The sequence below is a fragment of the Arabidopsis thaliana genome, chromosome 2, assembly GCF_000001735.4.
Source record: "Arabidopsis thaliana chromosome 2, partial sequence".
In the NCBI taxonomy this organism is placed as follows: Eukaryota; Viridiplantae; Streptophyta; class Magnoliopsida; order Brassicales; family Brassicaceae; genus Arabidopsis; species Arabidopsis thaliana.
In genome coordinates, this window is record NC_003071.7 from 13,104,433 (window position 1) to 13,129,296 (window position 24,864).

A 24,864-nucleotide genomic window follows, 5' to 3' on the forward strand; every position below is an offset into this window, starting at 1 on the left:
TGAACCATCTTTTTACTTTTAGTAGAGTACATATATGTTTTTTATAATATCTTATAACCTTGATTTAGAAGTTTGAATAACCCATTCAATAACTAATTAAGTTGTATTAATTAGTTGAATAATCAAAATGTTGACTACTCAAGTTAAGAAGCTTACCCGTTGTTAGATGGGTCAGTCAAACTTGTAATCTAAAGAAGTCCTGTAAATATTCTGAAGAACAAATTCTCTTCAACTGTAAAAGACATTTTGGTTATTCGTTTTATGAGAAGGTTCAGTCTCTTTTCCAAGACTATCAAGTATTAGTGGAATTTAATCTCTCTCAAATCAAGCTCCTGATAATACTATTCGTCTTTACTTTATAAGAGTTGTGGCCTTGTGGGACCTTTGGCTATCACACTCCTAAGTAATTTTCCGTAAATCTTAGTTTTGTTGCATCTAGATGAAAGGATGAACGAGGTAGCTAAAATGTGTCTTATTCTATATGACTCAAGAAAAAAAAAGAATGATGTGTATAGCTTCTAGAGATTTTGGCAAAGAGGAAACATGTAGATTATGCAATGCCATGTTGCCAACAAATTCTTATAATCTGGACATGCATATTATACACCCTATCCAAAATCCGTATCCTACTGTAGATTTATTTATTTCTTGTCTTACGATTTAGAGTTTACACCGAGACTCAGTATAAATAAAGTAAACTACATAATTAGAGCACAAATCGGGATCGCACCGAATTGTTTCACGTTGTCTCTAACAGACCGGCAGTCCCGTGCTGAACATTCCATTAGAGCACAAATCGGTTAGGACACATAACAATTTCTTAGTCATTGAAACCGAAACAAGGAAAATTCTCAAAAAGAAGGGTAATGCAGGAATAGTGCTCTTGTTGTAATTCTCACCATAGACTCTCTGTTTTGCTCACAACCTCTGTTTTTGTTCTTGTTAAAACAGAAAGTACAAGAACACGTTTAAACACTTTAATGTCTACATTGTTAATAAACTTGGATACCTTACACAACACAAAGACACACATACATATACTACTTGACACTATTGCCCACTTGCACTTAGACCTAATCATACTCTTACTTAGACTATACTCCTATGTTCTAGGCACTCTTACACAAGCCTCCTACTTGTGTTGGAACTCTAACAACACTTGCAACTACTCTTACCTAGACTTGACTAACTTAAACAACACTTTACTCATTTGGGCCTAACATAACAATTAGCCCAAGTACTTATTACAAACAACAAGCCCAACATCTTTATTGACTTGTTCTTCTCCTCCTTTGTAGCTGGCCTCTTCACGACTTCTTCTTCTTCGTTTCACTTTGCTATGATCTTCTTCTCATGGATTCTTCTTCTTCTTTTGCAGATTCAATCAAGGATTCAATAAGACTGGACCAAGATCCACATACAAAGATAATAGGCTAGACCCAACAAAAAGCCCACTTAAGAGTATGCCCACTTTTGAAGGAACTGAGACTAGGAAGAGGAAGAGGAGATGGATCGGCGCTCTGTCGAATATTTTGCCGAGAACAGGCTCCAAGACGGCAAGGTTTCTCGTGATAGAGAACGCTACCAAGGAGGTTCACCAACACATTCTCTAACATCGATTTGATTCTACTATTTTAAAATAAATTTTTGACTTTACACAGTCAACAGTTTAGTTGAAAATTAACATGAAATTTTAGTTTGCACAATCGCAGAAGTCTAGTTTACGACATGAATATACACCAATTGTGACGTCAATACAAGCTATCACCAACCTTGTTTATACTATTCTTGCAAATGGCCATGAGTACAAAAGTCTACGAGAGGGCTCACAAATTTTTTAACCAAACAAAGATGGTGGGGCGACGAAAAAAATGATGGAAAAGAAATATTTTATGCAAAAATCACTTATGTTTCTACATTTAGGCAATACTTAATTAGTGTAATGAAACAAAATGAGACATTTTCCTAGAAAGCTACGTAAAAAAAAAGTTTATTAAATTAATCCTCTCTTCTTCTAATTTTGTCCCAACCAAGTCAGAATTCATAAGTTCACTTCCACCAACAAGCTTCTAGTCCAATTGAATCAAAACCGAGTCTAAAATTAAAGAGTTATTGAACCGGAGTCGAACCATAAACTAAAGTAAACTTTTTTACTTGGTTTGCCTTAAACGTGATTATCATAAGGTGATCCACATGTATATTTAAATAAGCATTGACTCAATGCTCCATAAGATATTATTCGAATTATAGTCGCCAACATAGTAGAAAGACTATGACAGAAGCTTTAGGGTTTTATGCTCTAAAAGTATTCCTCCAAAAGCTTGTTGTAGAGTATAAAATGAGGTCATTATTATTCACACTCACGTATGGTAATGGAACAAATCTATGTAGATGTCGTATATAGAGATAGAGAGCAAGAAGGCGCATGGCAAGGTAACGTAAGAGTGTGCATGAACTGTTCCCACCACGTGTGAAACGTGAGTTGCGACTAACTTCCATGAGGTTGGCTCACGTGCGGGCTATGACGTGCCACGTTGTACAAATTTGTGGTCATAACCGTTGCCATGTCACACTTGCATTCTCTTTGCTTTTCACAAAGGGCAAAAAAACCAAAAGACTTTGTAGATAGAGTCATAGAGAGAAACAAAAGGAATATTTTTTTTTTCTTTTTGGTATTTCACTTGTCGTTTTATGTATCTAAGAGCATCCTCAATGGTAGTTTTTAAACCTAAGTCTTTTAATCAAAATTAAAGTATAAATATAGATAAATAATATTTTTTATTATGGATCTCTTAAATTTAGTGAAACCAAAACCAATTATCTCTTAACTAAGAGATAATTTGCCTAGGTTTCATCAAAGTTAAGAGACTTATGAATATTTAAATCATATAATTTGTTTATTCTTTGTTAAGAAACTTGTTTAAAACCCCCCATTAAAGATGCTCTAATTAAGCATGTTGATTATCAATTCAATGTGGTACCTTTGATTATGCATAAAACTATGTATCTTCTTCTTTTTTTTTGGATTTGAGAGGAAAACATGCATGTGTGTTTATACATACATATAGACGCACATTGACGTCATATCAAGAAAAATTAAGTCAAGTGTAAAATGTAAGAAAAAGTAATATAATTTTAAGAGTATTGAGTCAATTTTCGTTCAACTCCATGACACAATGGTTTTGACCTTATAGATTTATTTTTTCTTAAAAGAAAATATATTACTGCAGATCTGATGATAAATTTCTAAACCGTAAACTTTATACATTTTCATTTCATAGCTCGAGACTGTAAATAGAGTATATATATAGTCTATACAATAGCTATCAGATTTTTTCTTTTAAGTTCCTGATTTATTCATACTTTTTCATATAACGATTCCTAAACTTAGATTCAACATCACTGAGAACTTCACGTGAGAATAAATATTTATTTTCTTTTCTCACTATATAAATAATTATTTTCTACAACTTTTAATATTAACCTTACAAAAAAGCGTGTGCTGTTGATTATTCTTGAGAATCTAGGTATACCTGAAAATGCTATAAATTCAGAGGCAGTACATGAGCTCTATAACTGCAACCAACACCAAAAATCTTCTACTAAATCAGAAACACACAAAACCCTAGTTAAAAATGGCAGTGGTGAGTCACAACAACGCAGAAGGCAGGCTATACGAATCAACTCAGACTTGGCCAATTGCTTACTTACAAATTGGTGGCCAAGAGAACGGAGGAGACGATGACGACGATGACTGTGACGTTGCACCGGCGGCTTGATCATTTGCATATTATCGTATGCTACTATAAACTTAAAATAACAGTCATTTAATTAAGTAGTAATTGTGCTTCTTGACATAGAACCACACACACACATGTAGCTGAAGTTGTAGATCGTGCCTGTATTTATCCATGTCGCAAACAGGCTTTTATTACTAGATAAACAACATTTTTGACTTTCGAGTGTTGAGAGACTAGCTAGCTTTAAGTAACAATATAATGTATCGTGTGACTATATTAATGAAATAATATTACATTATGTACCCAAGATTTGTGGTTATAGTATGATCAACACTATATAATTCTCATATCCATTTATCTTTCTTTTGGCTTTTTTGTTTTCCTTTTTCGAATTATATTAGCTGGAAATTTTAAATTTTGTACAGACACATTGTTTGTTCTCATCTTCCTTTGCTCAGCCTTTTGTGGTCTCTACCGCTTAGGACCACTTACTGCAAATCTAGAAAATTAAAATATATGACTAGCTAAAATGTGAGGTATATTGAGAAGTGAGTTCTTAAAACTACTTGGACTTGTCTACTTAGAATTTGAGACATTATAAGTACAATTGATGTTAATCTAAAAGTGTAGAACATTGTTAATTTCTTGAACAGCTGTTAGCCAACAATGACGGACGATACGATCATTGATCGAAGAGGCGATTTTGTTTCACATCGATCAGTGGATCTCTTGGCGAAGTACATGACCAACCACCAGATGATCAGAAGCATTCAACACCTCTCTATTTATCCCAATTTGTAAGTACATATATGTATGATAGTATGTATGTATGTATATATTATGAGTACATATACATTAGAAAATACTATTAACTTTCAAGTCGTTATAGTAATGGACAATATTATTCGTAATTATCAAAAGCGCTTTTTCATTTTCTATCTGAACCTAATGCCTAGCGAGTTGAAAACATAGCTACCTAATAGGCTACTACTACACAATCTTGAAGCACAAATAATACAACGAAACGTCCCTTGGGTATGAGATTATTTAGAAGTTTCATAAGATTCTAGTCCTTATTCAATTGTGCCCATCAAGCACAAAGTACGGAAGCGATAGGAAGGACGTCACAGTCCTGTTTTGATAATCTAATGATCGTAGAAAGCGTTGGGTGCTTTTAAGTTTTTTCTTTCGCCTAAATATTTTAAGGTCTTTTGTCAGGAATAGAAATATGATAAAGTCTATTGAGTTTGTAAGACCTATGTATATTGGGTCCGGATGCAATGCTTTTTTACTCATGCGCATTCAATAGAAGAATTTGTTATCAGTGAACGAGTACAATGTCAATATATTTAACAAATTATTTAAAACCTTTTAAATATGTGCATAGTTTTTTTTCGTACTCGGATAGAAATTAATAATAACAAAAATTACTGATTTGATAAAATGAATTTCGCTTTGTAAATAAATTATATATAATTCAAAATCCTCATCGTCGAAAACAATTTTAAAATAAAACAACCAAAGATATTTTCCACAAATTAAATTAATTTTAGTTTTGAATTCAGATATATAACAAACAATGATATATAAGAAATATTTCATTAAATAAAAAGATATTCTTAACTGAATTTATTTATTAATTTGGATATACTTATTACCGAAATAAAGGATTGTTTATTTCTTACAACTCGTCTTATTAGTGTTGCATAGCATAACAAGGTGAAAGAGAAAACATGTTACACAACCGAAGATGGAAATGCAATGAGAGGGAATTTGCGGCAAACATCGATACCAATGGCTTCAGTTAGATCAGGTTGATCCCCATTTGGTCCAGCCTCTACCCTCCAGTCAAATCGGCCTACAAGGTTGGCCACTGTCACCTCTGCCAGACCCAAAGCAAGATTTATCCCGGGGCATATCCTTCTCCCTGATCCGAATGGGATGTAGTTCAGATTTTTTCCGTGATAATCTAAACCTGAATCTAAGTGTCTCTCCGGTTTGAATTCTTCAGCATCCGGTCCCCATATCGCAGTGTCTCGTTGGATCGCCCAAGCATTGATTATCACCTAGACATGGTTCCAATACAATTTAACCGAAATCATTAGCTATGTATGTATCAACAGGATGGTAAATAATTTTTAAGATTTATAGCTAATACCCTTTTTTAAGTAACCAAATTTGGCAAACATATTTTTTTACTGTATAACCATGACTAATTAAGAGGTATATATGTAAAGTTATGTGTGAACTGCTAGGGTAAATTCTTGCAAATGATAATTAACCGTGATAAAAATAATTTTGAAATTATTTATGGTGTTTCTTTGCATATAAGAATTTAATTTGATAAGAATAAGTTTACCTCTGTCCCTGCGGCTATGTTATATCCCTTTACTTTGACATCTTCACTTAAGAGTCTGGGAAGTATCATTGGAAGAGAAGGATGCAACCGAAGCACCTCTTTAATCACGGCTTTTAAGTATTTCATATTTTCCACTTCTTTTTCTTTTATGTATGAACCATGTGGCCTAATAGTTGACCGAATCTCGTCTTGGAGTTTCTTCATACTCTTTGGACTTCTGATCAGTTCCGTCATCGTCCATTCTAGTAGAGTCGAAGTTGTTGACGTTCCTCCGATAAACATATCCTGATATGAAGTAGAAAAGTTACATGTCATTACTCATAGAAATATTTCATATGTGACCATATATTATAAATGAATTGGCTTATAATGATCTTACCAAGATCATAAATTTTATGTCGTTTCTTTGAACTTGGAATCCACTGTTCTTATCTTTTTCGATTGATAACAATATATCCACGAAATCCGCTTTATCGTTACTCGCCTCTAAATGTTCTTGCACCACTTTGTCCATAAGATCGCTAAACCCTCGACTCACTTCCTTAATTTTATTATTGAAACCACGGATCCCATCTATCCATGCCAATATGGGGACATATTCCCCGATCGGGAACTCGCCTAAAAGCTCCATGATCTGCCTCACTCGCTTCTTGAGATCCCTTGCGGTCTCGTCCTCGCTATGTTTTCTTCCCAACGCAACTCTACTCGTAACATCGCTTGGTAGAGTTATAAAGAGTTCGCTCAGATTTTCTGATGAAGAAGAAGAACTTGCTTTCTCCAGCTTCTCGATCATTGCATTTACCTCGTCTTCTCTTACCTTCTCAAAGGATTCAACCATTTTGTTGGTGAGCAGATTGAGAATGCATACACTCTTCATCCAAAACCAGAGAAAAAACGTTATTAGTTGATTAAAGAATATAATAAGTTAAATATGAAAACATATTAGAATTTCTTAGTGCATGTGTGGGTGCAAGTTTTCGATCGACGAAAACAAAATAATAAGTTAAATAGGAAAAAATAGTCTTAAAAATAAAAGATAAAAGAGAAATTTGAAAAGGCTAGTGAAATACCTTCATCTGTCTCCAGTATTCTCCATAGGGAGCAAACACAACATCACGTCCACCATTCATAAGCCCATGAACGGCTTTTGATCTCGGGCGGTTCGCAAATTTATGATCATGTGTTTTCAATACCTCTTGAGCTGCTTCACCGGAGGAGACTACGAGTATAGGGACACGGCCAAAATGAAGGAGCATGAGTGGTCCGTACCTGAGACTGAGGGACCGGAGGGAACGGTGAGGATGGAGGCTCAGCTGGTGGAGGTTTCCGATCACCGGAAGCCTCCATGGAGATGGTGGTAGGTTCACTTTAGTGGCGGTTCGTTTGAGGAATCGCCTCAGCAAGAGAAGGGTTATGAGGGTCGTTAAGCACAAAGAGATACTCAATATCATTTCCATTTCTTGAATATTGCTCATGTAAGAAAGTGTTTGATTGGTGATTTTTAACTCATATTCTGCATGCTATTTATAGGGTTAATTGGAAGAGTTTATTAGCGACAGTTTTGGAACCCATCGTTTTCTGTCAATAGTGCAGGACGTCAATTTTATTCGTTGTTTGTGTACTTTGAAAAGTAATAATCCGATCCTATATGGTTAGTTTTGGAAATATATCTTGTTTTTTTTTCTTTTAAGTCGTTATTATATATTGATTTTTCTTCATAAAAATACACAGTATAGTATATCCAAAAAAAAACACTTCCATTAACTATGACCACGAACATCATTTTAGCCGACCTATGATAGTAGTTATATTTTTGATTCTATTTTGTGTACTAAGAAAAGTAATATCCTAAATTTATTTTTTGGAATTAAACGTAATCTTTCTTTTTAAGAACTAGAATTCAAATATTGAATAATAATTATACTAATAAATATCAATAGTTATACAAGTTAAAGAAGAGTTGAAAAATAACTATTGATATGAATAATAAACTATTATTAGCCAAATTTAATTAGTTTTGCTAGCTACTTTCTTGTTGTAAGCTTTTATTCTCTTTCATAAAAAGTTACTTATAACTTTAATTTAATTTGATATCAGAGAAGTCACAACAATCTTTGTAAATATAGTGTAAACTACTTTAACTCAGTAAATCCTGCAAAAGTTTGTTATATAATTCGTACATAAGTCTTAAGATCGACGTTTTCTTATATATATATAAAAAGAACGACGTGATTCATCAAACGTTTGAAGTGAGAAAGAATAAAATAAAGTTTTTTTTTTTTTTTCAAACCTCGAAAGAATTACATACATTGCCGTGACGTATTAAGGGTATATAGAAGTTTTGAGTGCATACGTAATATTGATATATATATCCATGTCGTATGTATATCTAGTGATGTATAGAAGTTTATTCGTAAGACTAGTGATGATGAACTTAGAAGGATTCAAAGTAAAATCGATGTATATCCATGACTTGTGTACATCTTAACATATATTACCGTTAAAATAAGCTTGTTTTATTCTAAAATATATAACGTTTCAGAAAAATTGTCTATTTAGTAATTGCATTTCTCAAATTTTATCAAATGTGTATTGTCTTATTACTTACTAAAAGTATTTTTTCAAATTTTTGAAAACAAGGGTTAGTTTTTGTAATTAAAGCTAATTTCAGATTCTTAAATGTTTCACTATTTTTTATATTATTTCATAAAGATAATAGAAGCAAATAATTTGGAAAAAACTTTTTTTTTGCAATTCTAACAATATTTTACTGGATAAACTAGATTTTATCCCGCGATACACCGTGAAACGATTTTTTTTTTAAGTTAGTATATATAAAAGTTTGCAAATTGTATTTTTTTCTAAACTATTTATATTTTATAATTTACAATTGTTATTAAGTAATATTCTGTCAAATTTGTCCCGTTAAAAAACTTATTTCTTTTATTAATGTTAATATTAATTATGATATGATTTTGAATAATTGTCTAAATTTTTTACTTTATATATATGATATTAAACCCACATATTTTTTGTTAATCGGAGTAATATATGTCTGTTTTTAAAATATTTAAAATTACAATATGATTTAAAATATTTAAAAATCAAACAAGTATATTCATAGTTTTAAATTTTAACCAAATTTTAGAAATATTTATATTTTAAATATAAAAATATTCGGTGTAAAAGTTTTTGAAAACGGATTTAAAATCAAATTTTGTTTGAATAGACCTATCAAAAAATTTAATAGATAAAAATTATTAAATAAACGAATATCAAATTGATCTAAATACATTTTGACCTACTGGGTTGAAAAAATATTATATAGATAACTATGTTTTGCCTTTCATATACAGTATATTATATATATTTTGTCAAAATTTTCTTTTATAGTTTAGATGTGTATTGACATGTGTTGTCCAGTCCTCGTGTAGAACAGGAAGGCATCGTATGATTTTTTGGTTCCACCGAAAAAATTAATAAGGCATGACGGACCTGATCCAACACAATTCATAAAACATTTCCCCAAATAATCTTTTATTTCTGTCAAACATTTGATTTTTCTTCCAGGACTTTTCTATGTAAAAGTGCGTGCAACCAATTATCTTGTCCTCACTGATTCCCTATTAATGATTTTTCTCACATAGCTCCTTATGCAATGAATCTATCTTCTTAAATTGTTGCAGCCACATTTTTAAGTCATTCATTTGTAGCTGAGAAATTCTCATGAATAGAATTCATCACGTGGTTATTAATTCACAAAGAAAAAAAAATGTGACAACTACTATATATATGTGTCATTTATAAACACATAATATCCCTTTAACGTAAAATACTAGGAGAACCCCTGTCCTACATGCTGGTTATATGACTTATTTGTCTATTAACAAACCAAATTAACACTTTTGATTCAAAATGTGTTTGATCCAAATTCATCTTTGAATTATATTATTTGCCATGTAGATGGTTTTCTTTTGTAAAAGACCTAAAACGTGTATCCGTATAATAATATGATTTTAATATATTATGTTTTTAGAATATATGATGACTTTTACTTTTCCAAACATACGATGACTTTTATTTGGAAGTTTGACTTACCCATTCAACAACGAAGTTACTTTAGTTAAAATAATCAAAGTGTCGACTACTGAAGTTAAGTAAGTTACCCGGCCGGTCTTACTTAGCTGTTGAATGCGACCCGATATAATGTTACTTAGTTGTTGAATGAGTCAGCCAAACTTCAAAAATCTCAAATTCCTCACAACTACAAATAGCTAGCTCATGTATTTTCATATATTCTACAAAAAAAAAAAATCTTAATTTAAATTGTAAATGAAAATTTTGATTATTCGTTTACTTATTCAATTTGGAAAATTTTCTGTTTTAACAGTAGAGTTGTTTTAAGATTTACTAAGAAATTTGGTGAATGAAGTATTCGACTGTTACACTAACCTTGGGAGGATTAGTAGAGCGATAAAATTTGTATCACCCTCTGATTATAAAAATAAAGGAAAAAATTATATGTTACCAATTACAATGAAAATTTTAAATATCAAAAAGTCAGATATATGAATCTTATTATTACTAACATGTTTGAGTAATTGAGTTTAGTTTTATATCTTCCTATAACGTAAGAATCTTTTGTATATATGTAGTTATTTCAAAAATAGTACTGGAAGTTTTGGATATTTTCTGCTAGCAGTAAAATTCAAAATTTGAAATGCCTACATCTGTTAAGTGTTGAAAAAAGTAATTTTAATTTCACTATTTTATTTTACATATGCATATTCTAAAACAGAAACACTTTTCCATCATGGGATCGGAGGTGATATATATAGGTTTTAATCTGCGAGACTATTTCTTACTATAATGTTAAGATTACCGTTGGTTGCTATTTTGTACGCCCTTAATCCAGTTTTATATGTAAATGTCCTTTGTAATATAAAAGAATTATCTTTGTTTTGAGTCAAAGTATTTTTTTTTTCTTTTTGGGGTAACCACGTCAAAGTATTTATCGAGTTTTTACAAATTTTTGAATAGAAACAAGATGTTTTGGAATATTTATATATATATATATATTATAATGCATAATGGTGTATAAGCGCCAAAAGTTTAGCATCCGTTGAAATTGTTGGTAGCATTTTTTTGCTGTTTTCGGACAAAAATAAATGTTAGCTTTTTAGTCGGCACCGGTTTGAAGTGACGAGTAGTAAATTAAATCCATTTAGTGCCAAATTAAGCAGGTGGTGGAGGTGTGTCACAACACATGGTCTATTGTTGTTTTTTCTCTCTAAAAAATATGAGAAGAAAATCTCTTTTTTTTTCAACTCAGAGACCTCGCGAGCCCACGTTGACGTAGACACATTTTGGTGTGCGCAAGAACATAAAATCTTAATAATATTCAACAACGTTGAATATGGAAACACTGGAAAGAGACAAATTCAAATTTTGCTAAGCACAATATTAGGGTTGTGACCGTGAACCCAACGAATATATAAACATAAAACATGGTTACTGGAGAGCCTCCCAATAAGAGAGAAAGTAGAAAGTGAGGTTCAAAAACTAAGGCATTTTAGAGTTGCATAAATGTAATCAGTAAAAAAAACTATATAATCAGTAATCCAATTAGCTAAAACTTGTAAAAATTTATAAAATCGTAAATTTACCGAGTCTTACATTTAATATGATTAAATTATTTTATATCAAAAACCATATTTACCAATAAAATATAGGTTCTCTAAAGTCTAAAATACATAGGAAAAATGCAATTTAATTTTAAAATTGTGAATGGGTAAACCGTAAACCAAGTACAATTAGCATACGGTTTGATGCACCGGTCTACTTAACCGAAGTTTAAGGCCTCAGGCCCATTATCACTCTTCTTCTTCTTCTCCTCCTAAGTACTTACCATAAACCCTAATTTTGGGGTCTCTGCACAATTTGCAGATCCTCAGATCCGATTCTGTCTATTAGTAGTAATCCCCGGAGCTTCAGCTCCAAGGAAATTCGTAATTCATGGCATCAAATTTTGTGAAACTCGGCAGTCAATTTATCGGCAAACTCACCCGAGTAACTAGCTTACCAGCTCATCACACTGATTTGGTCCAAAGAGTTTCGATTTTAAAAGACGAGCTTTTAACGATTGGTAACAGTAAGGAGAAGTTCCAAAATGTTTTGGATCAGAAAGGGCAATGGTTGTTTAGAACTTATCGTGATGGTGCTGGGATCTTAGAGCTTATGGATCAACTCTTTCCTCGTCATTACTTAGCTCTTCAGGTTTCCTTTCTTCTTCTATCTTTTGAATTCTATAAAGTTTGACTCTTGCCACTGCCCTGATCTTTTGTAGTCTATAAAGTTTGAATCTTTATTAGCATCACTGTAGATTAGTTGAGTTTGTTTCGTAGGTTTTTGATGTTATGTTAATGTTTAGGTTTTAGAGTGGAGGAGAGGACAAAAGGATTATTGTATCCCCTTGACATCGGAGGAGTATGCTAAAGGAATCAAAATTGCGGGTAGAGCTAGGGATATTAACCTTGCAGTCTATCTTTTCGATGAGGCGGCTAAGAAACGAATGCAGACTGCTTCAGTTTATAATTCTTTGATGAGTGTTTACATGTGGAACGGGCTTGCTGAGGAATGTCAGTCGCTTTTTAAAGATTTCAGGAGGCAAACGCATTGTGCGCCGACCGTTGTGACATATAATATTCTAGTATCTGTTTATGGTCGACTTTTGATGGTAAAGAATATGGAAGCAGCTTTTGAAGAGTTACAAAAAGTGAAGCTTCCTCCTAATTCTGTCACTTACAACTTTCTAATTGCGGGTTACATGACTGCCTGGAATTGGGATAAAATGGAAGCTACTTTTCAAGAAATGAAGAGGGGTCCAGTTGAGCCTGACACAGATACTTATCAGCTAATGCTTCGTGGGTATGCAAATTCTGGGAATTTGAATAGGATGGAAGAAATGTATGAAGTGATTAAAGATCAGGTTGGTGTAAACAGTGGTCCTTTGGTCAGAGCTATGATCTGTGCATATTGTAAGAAAGCTGTTGAGGATAGAGTCCAAAAGATTGAAAATTTATTGAGTCTTCTCTCTGGGGAGGAATATCTTCCTTGGTTGAATGTGCTTTTGATTCGACTATATGCTCAAGAAGACTTTGTGGAAGCAATGGAGAGTAAAATCAACGAGGCATTTGAGCAGAAGACATGTGTTAATAAGTCAAGTATCATGCGAGCAATCATTGCAGCTTACTTCAGGTGTAATGAAGTTGACAATCTTGCTAATTTCGTCAAGCGTGCTGAGTCTGCTGGGTGGAAACTATGCAGATCTCTCTACCACTGTAAGATCATGATGTATGGATCCCAAAAACGCTTTGAAGAAATGGAAGGTGTTGTAAATGAGATGGCAGAGACCAATTATGGGCTTGTAACTAAAACGTTCGCCATTATGATTAAAGCTTATAAAAACCATGGAATGGAGTCAGATGCTGAGAAAGTGAAGGGAAAGATGCTGAAACGTGGGCTTTAGATGCACTTCAGTTTGCACAAAGAATTCTGTTGTTTCGATTTGTTCAGTGTCTTTATCAAGTGTGAACTCTGGCCAAACTGAGTATCAAATGGTTAGTGCTGTTTCTGCGTTTTCACAAGTCTCCTGTTTATAGTGACTTACCAGGGAGTTGTGCTTAGCTTTGGTCTCCCTTTTTAGCAATCAGGTTGTAGAACTGTCCCCCATGAGGCTGAATAAAAGATGCTGGATATGCTTCCATAATCCGTCATTAGGGGTTTTGGGATAAGACTAGTCCACAGTTCTTTTCCGTCATGAGTGACTCAACCATCACTAGTCTGCCATAGTTGTACATGTTACAGGCAGGGTTTGAAATTTCCATGGCAGATTTTGATCCTGTTGGCAGATGAGAAACCTCGGTAAAACAAATTCTCTGTGATCCATGAAGAACAGTGCCTGCTCTATCTGGACGTCTTACCTGTGTTTGCCGATACGATTAGAAGAGCTATGATTTTCTTCCTATTTGATGGCTCTGCCAAGTGAAGTTATTTCCTTGAAGAGAAACCTGACCGATGTTGCAGCGGGTTTCTCTTTCTGCCACCCCTGGGTTAAATTTCCAGATTGTCGTAACTTAATTTTTGTTGTTGTTAGGCTATCACAGTCTTACATCCACATACTGCTCTGTTGTTTAGGCTTGAGCCCTGTTTGTAAATTTGAGGAAAACAGATAGCTCAGCTACACATGATGTTTCAGTATAGTGAGACGTCACTGGGATCTCAGTTACTAAATTTACAAGTTCTCACGAATAAGCCATGGATCTTTTAATTTTATCAAGATTTTTGTTTCCTTGTCATTTCAATTCTTTGCAGTACTTTAACGATCAGAGAAAGATAAACAATAGTTATAGATATCAAATGATTGTTTTCTTTTCTTGATCCATTATTTATACAATGGACAATGAGGAAGAAGACAACAGATAACAGAGCGTTCCATTAATGTTTATGATTCATATCAAGCAACACTGAAGGACGTAGCAGCATTCTCAACGAACTTCCTAGCTCCTTTGAACCACCTCTTGTCTCCTGCTTGAGCTTTGCAAATGTAAAGCTTTCCACCATTCACAGTGGCTGTTATCAGTTGGTGCTTCCCACCTTCATCTCCATCAGCTGTTCTTGTCAGAACCGACAAGTAATAGTATTCTTTCCCTCCGATTTCTTGTGTAGATGTTTCCAAAATGTTTGCAGTTGCTACTGCATTTGCATCAAACCCTCCCTGCAAAAATGATCAGTCACACTCTTTAAGGTATTGGTTCTTGTTTGAACCCAAAAACTCCTTCACCAACTAGAAAAGGAAATTACCTCAGAGGCTGTTTCGCCGACGTAAGCTTGCTTCCCGAGGAGATAATTCACCTGCAGAAACCAGAAACCTATCATCAGCTGTGTTGTGGTGATTATCGTCTGATTGAACCGTTTTTGCTTTAAAAACAGAGTGAAACCTGAGAGAGGAACTGTTCAGGAGAACCGTAATCAGTGATGGATTTCTTGTCTGTAGGAGTGATCATGACAGAGACATTGCTGGTGGCGTCAAAGTTGTCCTCGAATCTTAGTACTTGTCCTGGATACTCAATTTCTTTACTTGGGTTCCACTTTGATGGGATCTGGATTTTGAATCCTTCTCCTGTGTATGGCAGGAAATCTGTGTTCTTCTTTGGCTTACCAAACACATTAGCTGCAAAACAACAATCAAGATTTGCTTCATGATTCTCATTGATATATGCTCAAAATGTATATAGAGAAAGTGGGATCATACCGGCTTCACCATAGGCGGCGCAGGAGAGACTTTGGATCCGATGGCTGCAGCACCAACGAGTAAGGTAAGGGCAAGACGGCGGAAAACAGCAGAGTTATTGTTTTCCTGAGACTGTTGAGCTCTACATACTAAATGGACGGGTCTCGAGAGGGACACATGACGAAACGACGATGAAGATGAAGATGATGATCGTCCGGCAGAGGAGGCAAGTGCACTCTGGTGTAAGAAGCTCGGGCTGTACGCCATTCTCTTTTTTTCTCTTTCTTGTTGCAACCTGAAGACCAAAGTGATGAAACTGTTTGTAAATATGGAGTTTAAGAAAAGAGTTGTTTATTGGCTAATTTTTGGATTTTTGGGCATCTAATCTTCTGTTTGGATGTCGGGATAAGGTTGTATAAGTGCTCCATCTTGCCACGTGGCTGTGAGCCTACTGGTCTGAATGAATTTCGACGTGTTTGATCTCACTGGAAGTAAAATGAAAGTATGAAACTGCTAGAAGAGGCTTTATGAGTAACAACAACAATAGTTACAATACTCTGGAACATATTAGAGCAACATGAAACCGTTAAAAACTCCGTTTCATGATTAGATAAATAGAAACACTTTGAGCCAAGAACCACCGAAGAGACATGGATCCAAACATGAATTGTTTATACATCATCAATTCCTCTGCTTTCATGGGACCCAAACCCAAACCCAAACCAAAACCCAAAACCAAAAACAATCTCTTTTCATGCATCTCACTTCTGTTCTGCTTTGTCTTCGCGTTGCCTCTTTGGAATATACTGTTCTTTCTTCTTACCCGAATCCGAGTTGTTGCCTGACCTGGTCTTGGTTTTCTTACTGCTTTGATTCTTCGCCATTGGTGCGGCAGCTTCTCTTGGAACTGTGTTATGTTGCTTATTCCCATAGGCCTGATCAGAAGGCATGTTCTCTTTCTTGTTACTCGAACCCGAACTGTTGGCTGATTTGTGCTTTGATGGCTTACCCGTAGAAGCAGCTTCAGGCTGGTTAATCCTATTGGTGGGATTAACAAACATCTTCTCTTTCTTCTTACCCGAATCGGTATTGTTGGTTGCTTTGGGATTTCTTTGCTTATAGTTTTGCTGCCTAGGTATTGATGCAGCTTCTGTTGGAGCCATGTTGTAGTTATGCTGCTGATTCCTATTCGTGTGACTAGGATGCTTGTTCTCTTTCAAACTCAGAGACCAAAAGAGTGAGTTAAGGAAAGAGTTTGGTTTCTCTTCCCATCCACCGGTATCATACATCTCAGTCCTTGAATGTTTTGGTACCATAGACTCCGGTGGACATGAAAGTCCTGCATGACCATCATATGAGAGAATACCAGCTATTGCATGCATAGAAGCTCCGAGATGAGGTGGCAAATGTTCCCGTGGATGTGTTACCTACAAATTGCCAATAAACAGTTGGAAATCAAATCAAATAAAAGAACCCTTAAAAGTATGGAGTAGTTTTAAGCATAATGGATTCTAAACTCACCTTGAATAAAATAGAAGCCATTAGTCGTTCCCGCAAAATGTACATTTGAGCAACTTCAAGGGCTGTGGTTCTGAAAGGCAGCCAGCGATCAACTACTAACTTGACTGAATTTTCAGGTGAAGACATCATTTTCGCTCCACGCCTACTCTCTTCTTTATGTATGTCCATTCCTTCTTCATTAGTATTAGCTGCTACTTCTTCATTAGTATTAGCTGCTACTTCTTCATCATCTTCTTCTTCTTCATTACTATCATCAGAATCACTGCTCCCTGTAGGGGCCACAGCTATCTCTGTTGAGATAAGTAACAAAGGAAGATCACGAGCAACAGTACAGTTTCTTATGTGCATGCCTCCATCTCCACGAGTGATCTCATCGAAAACGAGTAAAGATTCATCATACTTTTTAGACGACAAGTTGAAGTTGTTTGACAGCGAATGGACACGAACTTTAGCACCACTAGCAGTCTCTACTATAGTTCTTCGATTATTACCAAAAGCTGGGCACAATCTTCCCACCATAGGATACAATCCTACTGCTAGCACAGCACGGAGTATACCGGGATCACGCGAATTTTGGCTACAACTTGAAATGTCGTTAGGAATAATCCCATGTCTTTTAAGTTCCGACTCAAGTTGGCTACGCATTTGATCCAACATCTTCATAGCACTTGGAGAGACAAAGTACTGAGAGCAAAACTCTGCTGAAAGACCTCTTCCTTTTGCGTTTTTCCAGCACTCAAAGGCAGCAACAACTGCAAGGTGATCACTGTCACCTCCACAAAGTGATGCAAGTTCAAGTTTTGCAGCAGCAGCTTTCTGTCTTTCAACAGGCGACATGGGCATCGTAAATGGTTCCTTGTAGTCTGCTGCACATGCCAGAGTAAGTGCTGGATCCAGACAGTTTACTAACACAGCGAAGAATAGCATTTTGCTAATCAGAGGATGAACTGGGAGATGACCAAATTTCTCTCCAAGTTCTGTCAGCTCTTCCTGAGGTGTCAGGGCACCAATATCCTGTAGTATGCTTAAGGCGTTTGCAATACTTTGATCAACAGGCGGGTCCAACAGTTTCTGAAGGAAATCATTTGTTTTACAATTTGGATCAAGTATCTTAACCTGAGAATGTAATCAAAGGGCAATGATCAGTAAGAGATTGCATACGCACGAACGGCTCACAGCATAGAACCAATTGCTATTAACTAGAAATTAAATGAGGAGCAGTACTTGTAAGCAGAGTTCTTCTACCGGCATCCTCTTGATTTCAGGAACTTTAAAATCTGGCATAGAGGCTGCCCGAAGTCTAGAATAGAGATGATAACAAATGCCAGGTTGGCAGCGGCCTGCTCGACCCTGACGCTGTTTTGCATTTGCTTTTGATACCCAAGAAGATTGGAGAGTTGAAACATTATTATAAGGATCATAGCTCTTTTCCTTCATCCGGCCACTATCTATCACATAAACCACATCATCAATGGTAACTGCTGATTCAGCAATATTTGTCGCAAGCACAATTTTGCGACAACCTGGAGGGGGGCGATTAAAAACTTTCTTCTGTTCCCCTGCTGGAACCATTGAGTGAAGACATATAATGTCGAATTTAGCACTATCTGCAAAGAAAGGGTTCTCAAGTAATCTCTGTCTTGTTTTATTTATATCATCCCATCCAGGTAGAAAAACAAGAATCGCACCGTCTTCTGAATCGCCACATATTTTCCTCATTAACTGTTGTATAAGACTCACATCGACCTGCTCTGGGTTGATTGTCGCCATGTATTTATCAAGTAACTGTTGTCCTTGCTGAGAATTAGACTGGGAATTGTCTGCATGCTCCCTGATTATTTGAGCAGCTTCTAGTTGATTCTCTGCTTCAGCCAATTCTAATGCAGTCATACCATCTTTAGACTTTAAGCTCCAATCTGCACCAAAGGAGAGGAGCATGCAGACATCACTGATCCTGCCCTTTCCAGCAAAGACCATTAGTGGTGTTAGCCAGGTTGATTGGTGCTGATAATTGTAGATCTCATGACTTCCTCTAGAAGAAACTAGATCTAAGAGGGCATCAAACTCGTCATTTGTCCAAGCCAAGATGATTGCTTCATCTAAAGCAAGTTTATCCTCATCCGTCAAATCAAGCTTGTGGTCTGATATACTCAAGTTGGTAGAGCTTAGATGATTATCTCCACCTGATTTCAGAATAGAGAGCACATCCTCCAAATATAAGGTTCTCACCTGTAGACACAAAGCAAGGAGATTATATTTGGGCATAAAAGAATTACCATATTCGAGATATAGAGAGAAAAAGAGAAATTAACTGGATAAGTGAATCCAGGGACACGGACAACCGGGCAACCTCCAAAATATCCAGAAAATCTCTCAGCATCAAGCGTAGCACTCATGAGAATCTATTGGTCCAGAAATTTTCAAAAAATCAGCTAAAGAGTACTGTAGTCAGGCCATATTCAAAGACGTTTACCAAGCCATCAAGTCCAGCTATCTCAGGTTCTTAGGCTATGTACACAATTTTGTCGGAGTTCACTTGTTCTCAGTGTCTTTCGACCAAGTATCTTTTTTGAAAATTCTAAGAACGTCACTTCGCCAACACACAAAAATAGCAGGAAAGAAATCTATTTTGTAACTTGTATTGTGTCATCTTTTAATTTCTAATACCGGAGGGAAGGAGACACCTTTAAAAATACAAAACCTACTCTATTTCCTTTCTTTTCAGAGGTAACAAGGCCGTATAGAGTCACCCCCTCTAATATATCCGCTTCCCTCTTCTATTTAGTAAACGAAAAGAAACATAAACAAAGCCAATCCTTCTTCATTTTGTTCTCTTGTTATAAGTGTACCATTGCAGTGAAAAGCAAGAAGAACATAAAGCTTAACTAACCAGACGGAGATGGGGATTTGATGGAAGCAAATCCCTGCAAATCAACAAAAGCATCAGAAATTCATATGAGTTATATCATACATTCAAAGAAAGTAAATTAATTATCTTCTTTCATGGTTTGCGGCTTAAGAGAAGATAAATACATGTGTACCAGTTTATTATTTAGCACATAAATTATGGTGCGGCATTAAACAATAGCCTTAAAATCAGTTTCTTAGGTCACATACACTTGATTTGATTAATAGACAATTGACAAGTTGAGAACCTCAACGTTTGAGAGCAAGGATGTCTACCTTATAATTGCCAACATGAAATCAGAATAGCAATCTCTTTCATGGATTTCATCCTACAAAGACATGAACGCACTGATCAATGTAGAAAGCTACAGAATTAAATTTAAAGCCAAAGTGAAAGGTAGAGGATCTGGGATGACAAACAGCAACAAGAAGGCTTTTCATAGTGACAGTTGACAAGCGATTTAATTTTCCGATAATACTCATCATACATATGAAACACACACGTAATAGGCACATGATAGCAGAGCAGATAAGAAATATGTAAAGTACCACAATGATGTGAGTTATGTCGGAAACACTGCTAACAGAGCCTTTTCCTACAAGCACCCTCAGGAGAATACCATTCGTGCAGAAAACAACTGATGAGTGCCTTCCACCTTTGCTTTGGAGTCGAACCTGAGATTTACATATAAAGTCAATGGTGCACTTGTCTACAATATTGAAACACAATCACCTTTCATGTACAAACGCAAATATGTCTACCTACAAAGATTACTAACCTTGTAACCAATGTTTTCTCCAATGCTTTCACCTCTTTCACAAGATATTCTTTCAGAAACTTCAAAAGAGGGATAAAAAGACAGTAAGGGGTAAGCATTATACAGCGTACATGTGGATAAACTTGAAATTTCAAAAGATCAACACAAATACATAGCTGAATAAAAAAATGTCAACCTGACATGGCGGATATCCGACGAGGTTGGGTGCAAACAATTTTGCAAGTTTCTCTTTTGCTTGACCACATATGGTCTAAAAGATATTGAGGCACCTAAAACATTAAACAATGGAGGCACTTGAGAAACCTCGAGAATGAAAATATTGAACGCAAATTCAACTGAACACTCTTTACATGGCTAATATCACAATCGCAGCTCACAGTAAGCAAAATTTCTAAGGAGATCATTCTACTAGACTACCGAAAAACAAGGGATAACAAACACCTGAGTAGTTTTCCCGCAACCAGTTTCACCAGAAATGAGAATAACCTGCGTTTACAATAAGAATGTATGATGAATTCTTTTTCAAGCAGTGGAAATCACCACAGCAAGCATAACCATACAATTAGTAAATTCTAAGAGAGAACATATCAAAAATTTCACAGAACCTGATTGGATTCCACTGCAGATGTAATTGCGTCTTTAAAGGATGTGATGGGAAGCTTTGACCGCAGCTTAGTGATCTGTAACATAAATCAACAAAAAACAATTTCCTTTCACTTGCTGATACTTGACATGATTTATAACTTCTCAATCTGTATTCCGGATAAAGAATCATAAATTACAGTCCTTTCAAACAAAAGACACACATCTCAGCAACAGGGTATTAATCCTAACCTCCTTAAGAGCTTTATCCTTCTTAAGTCTAGAACTCAAAGATGCCACTTTTTCTAGAATCTCCTCACTGCTAATCTGTGGTTTCCGGAAAAAATCATCTTTCCATTGTCCTTGTTTACCCTTGTTACCAGAGTACTTGGTAAACGATGTTGCAGCCGTATCTCCATCACAAGGTGGGTAATGAGTAAATAACTCCTGCAGAATAACATCTGCTCCCGGCGGAAATGACACACATTTGAGCTTCTCTTTATTTGATTTCTCATTAGCTTCATTCTTGTTTCCATTCTTATGCCTACTTTTGAATATCGAAAGACGCCTTTGTTCCCCACGCCTATTAAAAGCATCCCCCAGAATCAGAAACAATAAAAATGAATACTTTCTCAAACCCAAAAACACTAACTCACCCAGAACTTTTCGATTGAATACCCATTTTCCTGCACATCTGATGAATCACTCCACGTTCGTTATTTGATAGATTATGCTCAAACGTGTAAACTACAGAACACAATGCAACCAAAATTCAATAAAATTCCCAAAGATTAGAGCTTTATGTAATCAATCTCAGACTCATAAAATCATTTCTGGAAAGAATCGGTCAGAGAAGGAAACAATTAGAATCCAAAGGAGAAGACTTGGTTTCCCGGAGCTAAATTCACCTTCGTTCCCAGAGGCTCGAAAGTCTTCGATGACCTTAGTCGCCCAAATCCTAGTAGCTTCGACGGAAGTTGGTTTCCCTGCATTATTATCAGACCTGAATCTCTTGTTCCCCATCGCTTATTAGGCTTTGCTCTGTCTCTCTATCTCTCTTCTACCCGAGAAAACACTAGAAAGCTGAGAAACTGTACGGCTTCTTGTGAGATTCAAGAAGCAAAGCCTCGAAATTTGTTCGATGAGTTTCGTTTTTGCCCTTGCAGAGTTTGCTGGCATTATAAACCGCCTTCTCTTTTTTCTTTTTTTTTTTGATGAAAATAAAATAAATTAATGCTTCGGCATACTAGGCCCATTCCTTTGGGCTCTAAAAATGTTCCAACTTCTATGTATGTCTGTAGTTGATAAGCAAAATCTTATGAGTAAGGAATGTTATATTGTACTTATATGTAATGTATATACTATAAACTAGTGGCAAAATCTTACAAGTACTAAAAAGTGACGTAACTACTATAATTGTGCAGGTTAAGTAACAAAATGTATAAGAAAATGTATAGATGGTAAATGGTAGTTTGGAATGCTAACCAACTCCAGGAGAATGAATGAGATCTTGTCAAACTTATCGAGGTGAGACGATGGACTGTTGTGGACCGATCCGGATCTGGAGCATCGCCTAGGAGATCATCCAAAAAGTACAAAGACTATAATTTTGATTCATTAAACGGGAGGAGATTTCTAAAGTTTTCTCGTCTCTTTGTCAAACTTAAAACATTCATTCCTAACTTAGATGAAAATGATTTAACATTGAATTGACGAAACTATTTTAATTTTTATGGATATATGTGTTTAATTGGATTTTCTGATCATGATTATGTTTTATTTGGAGATATTATAAATACATGTTTTTTAAAAAATTATTTGGAAATACTTTTTATTATTATTTATTTAATCATTTTTAATAGAGCAAATATATTATTAAATATCTTTAATCATTTTTAGTCATATTTAGGAATGTTAAAATATGTCAACATTTCATGGGTCAATCTAACCAAACACGATTTTAAAACATGGCCTAAATAAATTCAATTTAAAAAGATCATATATCTTAGATATAATATGGGATATTGTTGTGAAATGTTTAGAAAAAGAAAGAGAGAAATGCATTTTGTTTGGATGAGAGTTAAAGAGCATCCATGTTTTGTGTTTGTAAGAGTGAAAATATAAATCTAAATTGTTCGTGATTTAAAGAAAGAACTTACACGAAAAGGTCCAAGTCCCTTCAATTTATTTGTGCATTAACTTTAATTTTGTAATAGAAGAAATTATGAAAACTCCATATTATATTCTATATTGAAAAACAAGGATTACAAACATAGATTTTATTGAGAGATAACAACGATAGATTTTATTTTGCTTTTACAATTTTTTGTTTTCATGGACATTTTGGTCCACCTTCTTTGGTCGTCCAATTATTGTAGCAAGGACATTCTTCTTTGTGTCCATATGTTCCCGATGGTACACACAAACATTTGTTACAACATTTGTTGCAAAAAAACAAACATGGTTTCCTGTGAGATGTCGCCGAACATCGATATTCACATGCCTTTGGACATTCTTCAGAAAAATATAAATCAACAATTAAATTATTTAAGTTGTGATTTGATCAATCATTTACTATATAAATAAAAATAATATCTTTTAAACAATTTACCTTCTGGTTTAAGTGAGCCTTCTCCTCCATTCTGAAATTGGTTGGATAACAAAAACAAATTTAGAATGCAAATCAATGGAGACGATAATAATATACATTTGTGTTATCAATAAAATATTTTAAAATTATGTAGTTTGAAAAATAACATTGATATTCTTGTTGTAATATATTTATTATTTATTATTCAGTATTTGATATTTTATAATTTAAATATACCTTATGGATTGCAGGTGCTTGAGCTTGACTCTCTAATTCATCACCCTGTACATACACACATAAAAAAAAAAACTTTATTTCTCTGAATTCATAAATCATAATATGAAGAAAATAATAATAATTTTTACATTAGAAAATTGAGTAGCAAACAACAAACTGGATATAACAAAGACAACTATGAGCTTCATCATTTTGATCTCTTATTTCACTTTTGATTTTCTTATGATATATTTCAGGATCAATGTTAAACCTATTTATAACCAATAACATTGGCATAGTATAGAAGGTATTTTAAAATATCAAGAAATTATCAAATACAAGGAAGCATTTAATTATTCAAAGATGTGTTTTCTTGACCAAAATAATTTAGGAATAAAATTATGAATGAATTTTGGAAAACAATTTATTAACTACATGCATTATACAATTTTAATATAAAGGATTAAGGAGTAAATATATTAACATAAACAATTAATTTTGGTCTGTATTTTAAATATTTTAATCACTAAGAAATAAGAGAAAAATAGCTGTTATTTAATCTATTAAATAATTCCTAGGACAAATAAAAGCTATTGTTTTTTTTCACAAACAAATAAAAGCTATTGATACTTAGTATAGGTTAATAGCAGTAAACTCCATTGTGCTCACAAAACATCTTCACATCAATTCTCTTTAGCAAATGAAAAAAATGCTCAATTAAGTTCGGTTCAAAAAAAATTCACAAACATTTTAAGTGCAACAAACAATCTAAATTCAATATAAGAATGTTCAAGAATACTAGAATAGTCTAACACCAAACCCAATCTAAGAAAATTCAACACTAAACATCAACATTTAGACATCAATTCGTCCTAATC

General features: G+C 34.5%; 7 protein-coding genes across 10 annotated transcripts; 2 read left to right on the top strand and 5 right to left on the bottom strand.

The window, feature by feature from the left end:
* Positions 1-1,337: 1,337 nt before the first annotated feature.
* Positions 1,338-3,789, bottom strand: AT2G30760 (uncharacterized protein; the record flags this gene model as incomplete). Its single annotated transcript, NM_128629.1, has 3 exons — positions 1,338-1,433; positions 2,513-2,617; positions 3,712-3,789. 3 exons carry the CDS (start codon positions 3,787-3,789, stop codon positions 1,338-1,340), a joined length of 279 nt encoding a protein of 92 aa, NP_180634.1.
* On the top strand, positions 3,151-6,048 carry AT2G30766 (uncharacterized protein). Of its 2 annotated transcripts, NM_001336301.1 has the most exons (3): positions 3,477-3,795; positions 4,394-4,537; positions 5,441-6,027. In NM_001336301.1, the coding sequence occupies exon 1, from the start codon at positions 3,636-3,638 to the stop codon at positions 3,777-3,779; it is 144 nt and encodes a 47-aa protein (NP_001318324.1). In that variant the 5' UTR covers positions 3,477-3,635; the 3' UTR covers positions 3,780-3,795; positions 4,394-4,537; positions 5,441-6,027. The 2 variants fall into 2 exon arrangements, with proteins under 2 accessions (NP_001318323.1, NP_001318324.1); NM_001336300.1 differs by having other exon boundaries at positions 3,151-4,537; positions 5,441-6,048.
* Positions 5,477-7,556, bottom strand: CYP71A13 (cytochrome P450 family 71 polypeptide; the record flags this gene model as incomplete). The annotated part of the gene is made up of 4 exons (NM_128630.3): positions 5,477-5,806; positions 6,100-6,384; positions 6,479-6,970; positions 7,170-7,556. The coding sequence occupies 4 exons, from the start codon at positions 7,554-7,556 to the stop codon at positions 5,477-5,479; spliced, it is 1,494 nt and encodes a 497-aa protein (NP_180635.3).
* Positions 7,557-12,015: 4,459 nt separating this feature from the next.
* Positions 12,016-14,538, top strand: AT2G30780 (Tetratricopeptide repeat (TPR)-like superfamily protein). 2 transcript variants are annotated; one of them, NM_001336302.1, is made up of 3 exons: positions 12,024-12,375; positions 12,530-13,718; positions 13,805-14,439. In NM_001336302.1, exons 1-2 carry the CDS (start codon positions 12,115-12,117, stop codon positions 13,625-13,627), a joined length of 1,359 nt encoding a protein of 452 aa, NP_001324795.1. In that variant the 5' UTR covers positions 12,024-12,114; the 3' UTR covers positions 13,628-13,718; positions 13,805-14,439. The 2 variants fall into 2 exon arrangements, with proteins under 2 accessions (NP_180636.1, NP_001324795.1); NM_128631.4 differs by having other exon boundaries at positions 12,016-12,375; positions 12,530-14,538.
* On the bottom strand, positions 14,505-15,767 carry PSBP-2 (photosystem II subunit P-2). Its single transcript, NM_128632.4, has 4 exons — positions 15,413-15,767; positions 15,099-15,331; positions 14,962-15,012; positions 14,505-14,875 (listed from the first exon to the last, which is right to left on the bottom strand). Exons 2-4 carry the CDS (start codon positions 15,162-15,164, stop codon positions 14,615-14,617), a joined length of 378 nt encoding a protein of 125 aa, NP_180637.3. The 5' UTR covers positions 15,165-15,331; positions 15,413-15,767; the 3' UTR covers positions 14,505-14,614.
* Positions 15,768-15,859: 92 nt separating this feature from the next.
* On the bottom strand, positions 15,860-22,381 carry HVT1 (helicase in vascular tissue and tapetum). Of its 2 annotated transcripts, NM_179823.4 has the most exons (14): positions 22,089-22,381; positions 21,837-21,927; positions 21,433-21,763; positions 21,204-21,278; positions 21,040-21,084; positions 20,774-20,867; positions 20,599-20,657; positions 20,369-20,494; positions 20,096-20,148; positions 19,803-19,836; positions 19,225-19,314; positions 18,137-19,141; positions 16,913-18,028; positions 15,860-16,818 (listed from the first exon to the last, which is right to left on the bottom strand). In NM_179823.4, exons 1-14 carry the CDS (start codon positions 22,201-22,203, stop codon positions 16,153-16,155), a joined length of 3,900 nt encoding a protein of 1,299 aa, NP_850154.2. In that variant the 5' UTR covers positions 22,204-22,381; the 3' UTR covers positions 15,860-16,152. The 2 variants fall into 2 exon arrangements, with proteins under 2 accessions (NP_850154.2, NP_001325350.1); NM_001336303.1 differs by lacking the exons at positions 20,096-20,148; positions 20,369-20,494; positions 20,599-20,657; ... (4 more) ...; positions 21,837-21,927; positions 22,089-22,381 and having other exon boundaries at positions 15,880-16,818; positions 19,225-19,919.
* A 1,012-nt stretch (positions 22,382-23,393) lies between these two features.
* On the bottom strand, positions 23,394-24,234 carry AT2G30810 (Gibberellin-regulated family protein). The gene is made up of 4 exons (NM_128634.3): positions 24,136-24,234; positions 24,008-24,052; positions 23,792-23,822; positions 23,394-23,694 (listed from the first exon to the last, which is right to left on the bottom strand). Exons 1-4 carry the CDS (start codon positions 24,196-24,198, stop codon positions 23,513-23,515), a joined length of 321 nt encoding a protein of 106 aa, NP_180639.2. The 5' UTR covers positions 24,199-24,234; the 3' UTR covers positions 23,394-23,512.
* Positions 24,235-24,864: the final 630 nt, after the last annotated feature.

What these genes read in the sequence shown, in the direction of transcription:
- HVT1 (NM_179823.4), bottom strand. Translation starts at nt 22,203, where the DNA reads ATGGGGAACAAGAGATTCAGGTCTGATAATAATGCAGGGAAACCAACT. An exon ending in TCGGATATCCGCCATGTCAG is followed by an intron (nt 20,658 to 20,773) that starts GTTGACATTTTT and finishes CCTCTTTTGAAG; the next exon opens with TTTCTGAAAGAATATCTTGT. An exon ending in TAGAAGAACTCTGCTTACAA is followed by an intron (nt 18,029 to 18,136) that starts GTACTGCTCCTC and finishes TTACATTCTCAG; the next exon opens with GTTAAGATACTTGATCCAAA.
- PSBP-2 (NM_128632.4), bottom strand. Translation starts at nt 15,164, where the DNA reads ATGATCACTCCTACAGACAAGAAATCCATCACTGATTACGGTTCTCCT. An exon ending in CTGAACAGTTCCTCTCTCAG is followed by an intron (nt 15,013 to 15,098) that starts GTTTCACTCTGT and finishes TGGTTTCTGCAG; the next exon opens with GTGAATTATCTCCTCGGGAA. An exon ending in TCGGCGAAACAGCCTCTGAG is followed by an intron (nt 14,876 to 14,961) that starts GTAATTTCCTTT and finishes TCATTTTTGCAG; the next exon opens with GGAGGGTTTGATGCAAATGC.
- AT2G30766 (NM_001336300.1), top strand. Translation starts at nt 3,636, where the DNA reads ATGGCAGTGGTGAGTCACAACAACGCAGAAGGCAGGCTATACGAATCA.
- AT2G30780 (NM_128631.4), top strand. Translation starts at nt 12,115, where the DNA reads ATGGCATCAAATTTTGTGAAACTCGGCAGTCAATTTATCGGCAAACTC. An exon ending in GTCATTACTTAGCTCTTCAG is followed by an intron (nt 12,376 to 12,529) that starts GTTTCCTTTCTT and finishes GTTAATGTTTAG; the next exon opens with GTTTTAGAGTGGAGGAGAGG.
- AT2G30810 (NM_128634.3), bottom strand. Translation starts at nt 24,198, where the DNA reads ATGATGAAGCTCATAGTTGTCTTTGTTATATCCAGTTTGTTGTTTGCT. An exon ending in TTGCTACTCAATTTTCTAAT is followed by an intron (nt 24,053 to 24,135) that starts GTAAAAATTATT and finishes GTGTATGTACAG; the next exon opens with GGTGATGAATTAGAGAGTCA. An exon ending in AGGCTCACTTAAACCAGAAG is followed by an intron (nt 23,695 to 23,791) that starts GTAAATTGTTTA and finishes ATTTTTCTGAAG; the next exon opens with AATGTCCAAAGGCATGTGAA.